At 35.9% G+C, this 12,447-nt stretch overlaps 1 protein-coding gene across 2 annotated transcripts; it reads left to right on the plus strand.

Annotated features, from left to right (window-relative positions):
- LOC123218243 (60S ribosomal protein L18a-like protein) lies at positions 1-2,787 on the plus strand. 2 transcript variants are annotated; one of them, XM_044639537.1, is made up of 5 exons: positions 1-150; positions 1,143-1,208; positions 1,793-1,919; positions 1,998-2,115; positions 2,394-2,787. In XM_044639537.1, the coding sequence occupies exons 2-5, from the start codon at positions 1,190-1,192 to the stop codon at positions 2,445-2,447; spliced, it is 318 nt and encodes a 105-aa protein (XP_044495472.1). In that variant the 5' UTR covers positions 1-150; positions 1,143-1,189; the 3' UTR covers positions 2,448-2,787. The 2 variants fall into 2 exon arrangements, with proteins under 2 accessions (XP_044495472.1, XP_044495473.1); XM_044639538.1 differs by lacking the exon at positions 1-150 and adding an exon at positions 277-398.
- Positions 2,788-12,447: the final 9,660 nt, after the last annotated feature.

The raw sequence follows: 12,447 nt of genomic DNA on the forward strand, positions 1-12,447 counted from the left end.
TGATTTCATTGAACATTGGATAGTAAACAGTTATTTGGCCAAAATGGGAAGGTAACTCTTCGCTTTCCTTCAAGGCAAGGAATAGCCCGAAGCCCAGGGTTGAAGCGAAGAAGAGCAGCAGAAAGCTGCTCTAACTCTTATTCTCTACAGGCAAGTTTACTTCTTCCTCTCTATTCATCTCTCTGTTCTTGTATTTAGGTCAAAAAAACGATTTTTTTGGGCAATTTTTGATGGGGAATGGGGGAGTTTCTACCATCTTAGATATTTATTGAATGATTATTTTTCTTTCTCTTGTTTGTTCATGAAACTTGACGAAAGTTGCTTTATTTGATCCCAAAGTTTAAAGACTTTCATAACTTTGCTTTGAGTTTTCTGGTATATAGGTGATGATTTTGGAGGTAATGGTCTTTTTACTTCTAACTGAATGTGATTAGTTGCCATCGTCGTTTGTTTTTTGTTTACACATGTTAATAGATGCTTATCTTTAACTGGGTTGGTTCAATTTTCCTGATTTTTTCTATTGTAGTTTCTGAAGGAGTTGAATCAGGTTGTGCAGTGATCATAGAGGTCTCGGTTGAACTTAAATCCTAATATATAATTTATGGTTGCATTTAGGAATAGTGTTTGTTCCCAATGGCCTGCTGTGATTTTAGTGGCATAGAAGGGGGTGGTACTGGAGGTTGATTGAATTGGTTGTGGAGCTTGTATATGTTAATGCTTGAATGTTAACAAAATGTTGGGTTTGTATTAAATGACCGTGTTTTTTATCAATGCCTAGTTCTTCTACTTTTTCTGTGGTTTTGTGGGTTGGAAAATTCTTAACATAAATAGAAGGTTCATTGTCATAAAAACTTATACCTATTCTTCAAGGGAGTTGAAAGATGTTGCTCAACCCATGTTAATGTATCGGCACTAAATGGTTTCTATTGTAAGGATGGTATTTGTACCGCATGACAAACATTTGTTCACATCCATTAAGAAAACTTTATACCTTGTCACCTGCATTTTATTATGAACCATCCTGTATGGAGTTTTGATTGGAGTTGGAATTTTCTTCAAATTTACATGTGTAATTTCTTTACTATAATGGTGGTATTGTCTCTGAATTTATAAATTTCTTAGCACGTGTGTTTGATGTGCAGGTACTCTTAAAGCAGAGAGCAGAGCTGAGGATAGTGACATTCTAGCAATGGGAGAAGTGGATCAAAGTAATTATCTTCTTTCTACTCCTTTATTATCTATTGCAGTTTGGGAGCTTATCCTACACACTTGTTAGTTGTTAAATTATGCCCCTGATTTCCCAAAAAAAAAAAAAAACAGTAATAAAAAGTAAACTTCACTCTTCCATGAGGCTTTTGGAAAACTTATATCTAGTGTTCGTTTTGAAGCTTGATGCTATGAGTTTATTGCCATTAGGTTTATTTGCTGTGTGGCCATGTAGACTTGTCCACATTCTCAGACTCCTTATCAGCTGTTGCTGAGTGGACAGATATGGTTGGGAAGTTGTGGTCAGTTTTGTGAATTGTTTCATTCTTCTGCCTTTAGCCTAGTGATGCCACTTCATCTTATTTTCAGCCAAAATATGTTTTAGATGCTACAATTCAAAAGTTTTCTGTTGGTGGGCTCTGGATTTTGCATCTTTGTTTTTAGGTTTATGTGTCAAGGCTGATGACTGTCTTGAAATGATTCAATGGCAGTGCCTTTTACTTATTTTGTTCCATTGGCACATTTGAAAAATTGTATCAAACCATGATTAAGTTGACATGTCATTGAATTTATTTTCTTGATGCAGATATCTCAACCGATGTAGTGGACCAGAAAAAAGGTGAATATGTTCTTGTCGGAGATGCTGAAGATGGCCAGTTGGGCATGTACGACAAACCCCTTCCTTGCTTTGGTTGTGGAATTGGATGGTTTTCGTAAGTTCACTAACCCCTTAACCCCTCCTATTTTTAATCTCTCTGACCTTTTCTTATGCATTTATGTTCTTCTTGCAGTCTTCTTCTTGGATTTGTATGCCCTTTTATGTGGTACTATGCAACAATTCTTTACTTTGGGAACTATTATCATAAGGACCCAAGGGAGCGATCAGGGCTTGCTGCGTCTGCAATTGCTGTAAGTCTTACACCAATTGGCCTATATAATGACCTCTTTGATCTACAATCACTTCAGACATATTTGGTTTCGACATGTCATAATGATGTACTTATCAAAGCTGAATGAAGATATGATCCTCAAAGTGCAACTCAATAATCTTCAATTCCTGTCATCAATCTATAGCACATATTCTTTGCAATTATACAGCTTGATATCTTCCAACCTACTGTACTAGATCTGATATATTCTTTTCATTTTTTTAGATCTAAAAATCAATATTATTGTGATTGTTGCAGGCTTTGATTTGCACAATAGTTGTGGTGGTCGTTCTAGGAATAATTTTATTGTAAACCTCCTGACATCACCTCTGTCAAATCTCAAACCACTCTACATCATTGGTGACAAAGCTGGAGCTCAAGAGGTACCGGTAAAGCTTCCTCCCTATAAAAACTATAATAGATGCCAGAAAGAACTCCACTTATACTAGGTTTCAGCTGAGTAAAAATCTGAAGTTTGTTTGTTCCCTTCCAATAGTCTTGTACATATAGATGTTGTGTATTATAAAAAGTTTCGACATTGCCATTGTGGGATACCCCTTAGTAGGAAGATTGTATAGTAGACAATGCATACAAAAAATATGAGTCCATCATGACTTTATATCAATACACTCATTCTATGACTTGTGTGAAACTGGTATGTGACTGACTTATAAATTGTGTGTAATTTCGTGACATGAAATGCATACAAATCATTGTAACTTGATGATGTAGAAAGCATGGAAGTCTTATGTTGTATCCATTTATGTAGTGAATAACTAAGTGAAGTTTCAGATGATGATGTGATGATGTTGCTTTGCAATATTGTGTGTTGTGTAAAATTGTCTCATGATGAAGTCAAATTTAGCGGCAATATATATTGAGATGCCAACCTCTCCAATTTTAGCTTCAACTAATCACCACCATAACTACCACATTAGCGATCCACATGATTGGTTTAATGCAATTTTATCAATTTAAATGACATTATTCTTCTGGAGAAAATCCTTTTAAGGTTTTGTTGTCGAAGGTTTTTAGGGTCCATGTCTATGTCACTACTTTGTGGTATAACACTATAAAATCATTTATGTATGATGCCATATATATCCTGTCAACAATAGTAAAACTTAATAATAGATGATATTTATGATAATAATTTTGCTGATGTGGTATCCCAAGAAAAAAAAAGGAAAAACTTTAGTAATCAGATATATCCTATGTGGGCATGTTTCTTAGTGAGTTTCTTCTAAGATGAATCACACTAGAGAGATGTAATCTTGCAAGACATCTTTGGGTGCAGTTTTCATCGGAAGTTTACCATTTTAGGTGTGATCTTACCGTATTGTATCTCTCTAGCACGATTTTGAGAATTCTATTTGTCAGATAACACATTGGTTATGATTTTGACTATCAAATCGCATCTTTTTGGGTGTGATCTTATCAAATTTTGTAAGATCGTACCTTGCCTAGTGTGAATAGATTAGATTACACTTTTTTTTTAATGCAATTCTAACCTATGGATCAAAGTAGTTTGTGGGTGAATATGATCATTTACGTTTTTTGACATTATGTCAGGTTGTTTAGCCTTGCCAAAGTTAAACATTGGGTGTAAATTGCAGTTCAAAAATTCAGTGGATGAAAACTGCTTTTGCCAAACCGTGGGTGGGAACTAGTAATTTGGTAGTAATGAAACCTCTGAATTGCATTTGCAAATTTGGACCTTACGCATGTAAAATATAAGGTGGTAGTTTAATTCTAAACAATTGTCAAATGCCATTTCAATTGTTTGGAATTGAGACTACTAGGAACTTAGGCGGTTTCAGTTTTAAATAAATAATCTATGAACTATCTTGTATTAGTACGAGGTAGACACGTCAATTGGGCCAGGTCGAATGGAGGCCTGACACGAAGCATGAAAAAAAAACACGGCACGAGAAAACCAGATCTGATACTGTAGTGTGTCGGGTTAGACCCATGGGCCTATTGGGCTGGGCCTCGAGTTTTAATATTAAGCCCATGGGTTGGCCTGCCCGGCTCAATACTGTTTAATTTTTTTTTTTTTTCTAATTTTTGCTGGTAGAAGCATTCCTTCTGCCTTATGCGGCAGAAGCCTTGCTTCCCTCTGCTACAAGGCAAAGGCAGAGGGAAGCCAAGGCTTCTGCCCTTCATTTTTTTTTAAAATTTTTTAATTAATTAATTTTTTTTTTATATAAACGTATTCAATTTTTCTTTATTTTCACTAATATTTACAAATATCTAAATATTAATTATTTCATTATATTTTCAATCTTATATTCTCTCATCAATTCTCTTTCAGAAAATATCTGAATTTACAAATAATAATTCTTTGTATTTATAATTTTATTTTTATTTTAATTTTATCATTATAAAATATTATAAATAGATCAAATGTCAAATGAATTCAATCCATTTGAATATTATCATAGTATATATTTATTTATGTTTTATAATTTATACAATATATAAATTTATTTATTTATACTATGTTACAATTTATAATATTTTTTATCATGTAACTACGGTATTCCTCCGTCATAAGTGAGAGATTATAAATAAAATACCCTGAGCACTGTCTTCGATTTTAATAATTGAAAAATAATTTGTGTTTAAAAATTTTAAATAATTTTTTTTAAAATACTGATTAAATGAGTCGGGTCGACCCATTTAAAGCCCAACCCGACCCATTTAAGGCCCATTTTTATATGGGTCGGGTCTTGCGCTTTTATATATTAATGGGTCAATCCGATTTGAAGCCCATTACTGTTTGGGCTTTGGGCCCGACCCAGCCCATCGACATCTCTAGTACAAGGGCCAGAAGACATTGTCCCACCTAAGGTTTGGTGAAATTTCAAATTTATGCTCGTTAATTTTCAATAATTTAAATACTCATTTGTTAAAATTTATTGTTAGAATTAAGAGTAAAAATGTTATCTAACTAAAAATATTTAAAAAAGCTAAAAAATTTCTTTTACTCAACGTTTAAAAAGTAATCATTTTTTTTATGGTTTTTTTCTGTCACCATTTTTTGTGGTTGTCGGAAGTGATGATGAAAAAAACACCTTTGGACAAATAGTCACTTTTCAAATTTAAAGTGGAAGAAGATTATTAAATTTTTAAACTTAGAGAGGAGGGGGGGGGGGGGGGGGGGAGAAGATGTAATAAATTTTTAATTTTTTAATATTTTAGTTAAATGATATTTTTGTTTTTGATCCTAATAATGAATTTTAATAAAAAGTTGGGTATTTCAGCTTTTTAAAGTTAACAGATATAAATTTAGAGTTTCACCCAACCTTGGGTGGGAAAAAGTCTTTTGACCTTGTATGAGTACAATAGTTTTATGAACTCATTGACAATAAATATACATATTTGATAATAATAAAATTATATATATCTTTTTTAAACATATAAATTAGTATATATTTGGGAAATTTTAAAAACTAGGCAAAATTAAAGGGGTCTAAGCGAAATTGCCCAAAAAATTCAGGTTTAAGCAAAAATGCCCATGTTTTGTGAAATGACGAAACTGCCCCCATATATAAACACAGCAAATTTTCACTGTGCAATTCAAAGAAAATTCGAATTTTTTCCACATCCCACGGCAATCCCACGACGAACGTCATTTCCGCCAATTTTCTTGCTTTTCGGCAACCGAAAATGGAAAATAATGTTATTACATCTCCCGTAATCTTGTTTGGATCAAGTTATTGCTCATATTATTGCGATTTGATTGAGAATTTTGGGTTTGAAATTTTAGGGTTTACGGTTTGAATAATGCTTAAAATGTTTCAATTTTTGGTTGTTTTTGTTGAATTGATTGAGGGGTTTTATGTTATACAATATGTAGAATTGATTTATGTGAAAATCGGAGGTCGAAACGACCAAAAATTGGCCGAAATTGGCTGCCGAATGGAACGGCAGTCTGCCGTGGGAACGAAATTTCCCACGGCAGGACGAATTCTCCCACGGCAGTTTAATGAACAATGGGTTGTGGGGGGGTAAACTGGCTTTTTTAAAACATTGGGGTGTCGGGGAAATCCTTAGCCCACGTCGGGTTTTTTTGAAATTTCGCATGTTGTCGTGGGAAAAGCGAAATTACGAACCTGCCCCCCTTTATATACAAAGCAAATTTTCCCACGGCAGCTCTGATTTTACTGTTCTTTTCCACGAAAAATCGCAAAAATTTCCTCCTCCCACGTCAATCCCACGGCGAAGGTCATTTCCGTCGATTTTGGAGCTTCCCGGCAACCGAAAATGGCAAAGAAGGTTAGTATATCTCCCGTAATCTTGTTTGGATCAATTTATTGTTGATATAATTGAGATTTGAATGAGAATTTTGGGTTTGAAATTCTAGGGTTTACGCTTTGAATATTGCTTAAAATGTTTGGATTTTTGGTTGTTTTTGTTGAATTGATTGAGGGGTTTTATATTATAGAAAGTGTAGATTTGATTTATGCAAAAATCGGAGGTCAAAACGACCAAAAATTGGCCGAAATTGGCTGAAATGTGGATCGGTAGTCTGCCGTGGGAACGGAATTTCCCACGGCAGAACGGAATTTCCCACGGCAGCGTGCTTTTCCTGCTTAGTTGGGGGGTAAATTGGGTTTTTTAAAATCTTGGAGAGCTTGATGAGATTCATTACAACAAAGGGGGTTTTATGGGAATTTTGGATATAACATTGGACCTTTTTAATTAAAGAATTTTCATTTGGGGTTAAATGGAAATTTTTCTCATCCACGGTTTCTGATCGTGTAGTTTTCGAAATTTATATCCGTTTTTTCTGTTTTAGGTTTTTCTATATGTATTTTTCAAATTTCAAATTCGATTTTTCAAATTTTGGTGTTTTTTGACACAACTTACGATGTAACGACGTCATTTCAATTTCGTTTTTCCGAATTCGAATTTCAGTTCCGTTTTTTTGGATTTCATCATTTTAGGTTATATCGATTCGTATTTTCACGATATTCGAATGATTTTCCAAGTATCATCACTTTAAAGTATTTCAACGTATAGAATTCGAATTTCAGTTTCGTTTTTTCGGATTTCACCATTTTAGGTTATATCGATTCGTATTTCACGATTTCCGAATGAATTTTCGAGTATCGTCACTTTGAGGTATTTCAACGTATCGAATTCGAATTGCAACTCCGTTTTTTCGAATTTCATCATTTCAGGATATATCGAATCGTATTTTCATGATCTCCGAACGATTTTTTAATTATCGTCACTTTAAGGTATTTCAACGTATATAATTTGAATTTCATTTCCGTTTTTTCGAATTTAACCATTTTAGGATATATCGATTCGTATTTTCACGATTTTCGAATGAATTTCTGAGTATCGTCACTTTAAGGTATTTCAACGTATCGAATTCGAATTGCAACTCCATTTTTTCGAATTTCACAATTTCAGGATATATCGAATCGTATTTTCATGATCTCCGAACGATTTTTCAATTATCGTCACTTTAAGGTATTTCAACGTATAGAATTCGAATTTCAGTTCCGTTTTTTCGGATTTCACCATTTTAGGTTATATCGATTCGTATTTTCACGATATCTGAATGATTTTCTGAGTATCGTCACTTTAAGGTATTTCAACGTATAGAATTCGAATTTCATTTTCGTTTTTTCGAATTTAACCATTTTAGGATATATCGATTCATATTTTCACGATTTTCGAATGAATTTTCGAGTATCGTCACTTTGAGGTATTTCAACGTATCGAATTCGAATTGCAACTCCGTTTTTTCGAATTTCATCATTTCAGGATATATTGAATCGTATTTTCATGATCTCCGAACGATTTTTCAATTATCGTCACTTTAAGGTATTTCAACGTATATAATTCGAATTTCATTTCCATTTTTTCGGATTTCACCATTTTAGGTTATATCGATTCGTATTTTCACGATATCTGAATGATTTTCTGAGTATCGTCACTTTAAGGTATTTCAACGTATAGAATTCGAATTTCATTTCCGTTTTTTCGAATTTAACCATTTTAGGATATATCGATTCATATTTTCACGATTTTCGAATGAATTTTCGAGTATCGTCACTTTGAGGTATTTCAACGTATCGAATTCGAATTGCAACTCCGTTTTTTCGAATTTCATCATTTCAGGATATATCGAATCGTATTTTCATGATCTCCGAACGATTTTTCAATTATCGTCACTTTAAGGTATTTCAACGTATATAATTCGAATTTCATTTCCGTTTTTTCGGATTTCACCATTTTAGGTTATATCGATTCGTATTTTCACGATATCTGAATGATTTTCTGAGTACCGTCACTTTAAGGTATTTCAACGTATAGAATTCGAATTTCATTTCCGTTTTTTCGAATTTAACCATTTTAGGATATATCGATTCGTATTTTCACGATTTTCGAATGAATTTTCGAGTATCGTCACTTTGAGGTATTTCAACGTATCGAATTCGAATTGCAACTCCGTTTTTTCGAATTTCATCATTTCAGGATATATCGAATCGTATTTTCATGATCTCCGAACGATTTTTCAATTATCGTCACTTTAAGGTATTTCAACGTATATAATTCGAATTTCATTTCCGTTTTTTCGAATTTAACCATTTTAGGATATATCGATTCGTATTTTCACGATCTCTGAACGAATTTTTTATTATCGTCACTTTAAGGTACTTCAACGTATAAAATTTGAATTTCACATCCGTTTTTTAAATTTGACCATTTTGGGATATATCGATTCGTATTTTCAAAATTTTCGAACAATTTTCTGATTATCGTCACTTCAAGGTATTTCAACCTATAAAGTATGAATTTCAGTTTCGTTTTTTCTATTTTCCGTCATTTAAGGATAACTTTTTCGATTGTTAACATTCTAAAGAAGTTGAACGTATAAAACTCGAATTTCTGTTCTTATTTGTTAAGTTTTGTCATTTCCTTTTTAATTATTTGGTATTTCTCATCTTTATATGTTTTTTTCACTAATACATTTGTTTACATATTTATTTTTGTGAATATCTAACAAATTTTACGTGATTGTTACAGGATATTTCTCGCAAAAGAAGACGGATTGAGAGCGAGTTGCGCATTCCTGACGAGTCCAGACACTTTCGGGCAGATGCGATATCTCGTGCCCAGCGTACGGCATTATCCCGGATTTCTTCTACATTGACCCCTCAGCAGCTGCGACTATTTGAGAGGACGTGTTTCGGGTCCTTCCTTCGTTTACCTGAAACCAAATTCTGCGGGATATTGGTTCATGCATTTTTACTCCGACAGTTACATCCACCCTTTGCCAGAGACGAGTTTTGGTTTAGGGTTAGCGGGGTTGATGTGAGGTTTAGTCCGTTCGAGTTTGCGTTGGTGACAGGGCTTTCGTTTAGCCGTCGGACCGATGTTTCTTCATATATTCCTCGCTCCTCCGGACATAGGATCAGATCTACGTACTTTTGCGATTGTCCGAAGGTGCAGTATCACGACATCGAGCGTGTTTTCTTGTCGAGGCCATGGGGGGATGACGATGTTGACGCTGTCAAGCTCGCCTTGTTGTATATTCTACACATGGTTTTGTTGGGCAATGATCGACGAAAGAAGGTGTCCACGGAGTACTTACAGTTAGTTGATCATTTGGACGGGTTTAATTCTTACCCGTGGGGCGTCGCTGTATGGCAGATGACATATGATTCTATGTCACAGGCGAGTGAGAGAGTCTGTTCCGGACGGATGCAGGAAATCCGTAAATACGACCTTTACGGATTTCCTTTCACATTTCAGGTAAGTTTTATATTATTATTTATATATATTAATTGGCAAAAATATAAATTGTTTAATATTTACCTCGTAAATGATTATATTACAGTATTGGATATATGAGACTTTAGAGACGTTACACGATTGGATTGACCTTGTCGATCTCTATGCGTCCCCACGGATGTTGAGGTGGCGTACGCGAGACGTCCCTGTTTGGACTCATATAGGTCGTATTTTCACTGGTGATCCGGTATGTACTAGTAAATTAATAAGTCGATTAATTCATTATATGTTACAATTATTTTGACTTATATATCTTCATCATTAGGAGGATGTCACATTCCCTCTTGAGCCATCATCGATCGATGAGGGTTTACCGTGGTACGCTGAGATTCGTGAGTACACCGGTTTACCCGATGCTGATTCTTCCTCATCTTCTTCGGTTCCGACCGCGACTAGAGACGAGGCTCCTCCATCCTCGGGACCTTCAGATATACTTGTAGAGACTCCACAGACACATCAGGAGCCTATTCAGCCTCCTGTTATAGAGCAGCCTATATGTTCCCCTGTTGTTCAGAGCCCACGGACGACAGACCATCCAGGATTAGAGGCCCACCCTAGCGTGGAGGAGCATCCTGGAGTCGAGGACCGCACTACCCATCATGCCACAGAGCAGTGTCCCCGATTCGTATCACCCAGTATTTCTACATCTGATGCTACCTTAGCGCATTGGGGTGCTACGATTTTACGTGAGATATCGAGTTTTCGTGACGATATCTCTTCCCAGATGACCCGATTACGTGACGATATCTCTTCTCAGATGACTCGATTAGAGGATCGTATGACTCGTTTGGAGGACATCGTCACACGTACATATCTAGCCTTCGTCGCTCAGGTTGTAAAACCACTTATAATTTATTACTTATATAAAATGTCTACAGTGTTATAATTCTGACAACTATTATTATATTCGCACAGGAGAGGGACGAGGATATCCCACCGACATCCCCCGTTGATACCGCAATACCATCCCGTCACCCACACGAGGTCCGTATGATGTTTGAAATTTATATTTATTGTTAAATGTCATTATTATATTATAGTATTGTTATATATGAAATATCACTAATTAAGTTATTATTACTAATATGTTAGGGTAGTCGCCCCTAGGACGCATCGATTAGTCCTTCTGTTGCATCGATCGAGGGTTCTCCCCGAACACTTTCCCCGGAAGTTCAGGTTAACTTTATTTTTAAATTGTCATTGATTGATCTGTCTTTTCAATTATATCATTTATTTGATGATGTTTTGACTGTTTTTCAGGACGAGCGATTATGGTTACTTGCTGATATCCCGAGCTCGACCAAAAAATTAGTGGATATTGGTTCACAGGAGGAGGACTTCCGGGAGGATGATTTTGAGGCCATCCCTATTGAGGTATATCAATCATACTTAGTATATAAATAGTTGTATATATTGGTTATTGAGATGTTCAAAATTTATATTTTCTAGTCTGCCGAGGGAGCACGCGTGGTGGACTTGACCGTGATTCAGGATTCTCCAGCTAAACCTCCTCTCGCATACTTGGAGAAGGTAAGATAAATCGATTAATACTAATTGTAACGTAGGATGAATGACGAATTAATTATTTTTTTGGGATCATGCAGATGATTCGTACAGCACGTGGCCGGATCGTCTGAAAGGGTCCGCTGGTTCGCACCCCATATACGAATCCACTCAAAGGAAGGGCGAAACGGCAACCTACGACCATTCCATCCTCTGCCTCTGAGCGTGAGGAATCTTTCCTCACGTGGTACACCAGCGCTGCAGCTTCCGACTCACATGATGTCTACTTCATCGGGTCGAAGTCGAAGGCCAGCTTCTGGAGGCTTGTTGTAGAGTTGCGCGAGTGGTTGACCGACGATGTGAGTTGTCTATAATTTCATAAAAAGCTAGATATATTTATTACTAACTAACACGTGAACTTGTTTAAACCATTTTAGCATGTGGACTCCTTTTTGGCTTTATTACGTCGACAGCAGGCCGATCACCAGTCGACTATCTCACAGCGTTGGACGACTGCCCACACATTCTTTGGAGGCCATATTGAGATGGCCTGGAAGAGTTGGCAGACCACACCGATTGGAGAGTTTGAGTTTTCGGGGCTCTTCACGAGGATGGTTGATGCATCGTACACCCCGGGATTGTTGTACAAACCATGGGGGATAGTCGATCAGGTAGAGTTTATATATATTTCTATTATATTCAATTGGTTAACGACAACGATAAGTAACTAAAATGTCTCATTGTTTATAGGTTTTCATCCCTATAAACTTCGAGAACGCACATTGGGTCGCCGGAGTTATAGATTTCCGTGAGTGGTCGATTACGGTGTACGATTCAGATGTTTCATATTCGGGGAATATAGGGACTCTGGAGCAACGCATGCGACCGTACATGACCTTTATTCCCGCGTTATTAGAGGCGACAACTTTTTGGACAGCTTCTAGGAGGACTCCACGACGTGATCCCCTCACTTTACATCGAGCGTCGGATG

The sequence above is a fragment of the Mangifera indica genome, chromosome 6 (genome assembly GCF_011075055.1).
Source record: "Mangifera indica cultivar Alphonso chromosome 6, CATAS_Mindica_2.1, whole genome shotgun sequence".
NCBI lineage: Eukaryota > Viridiplantae > Streptophyta > Magnoliopsida > Sapindales > Anacardiaceae > Mangifera > Mangifera indica.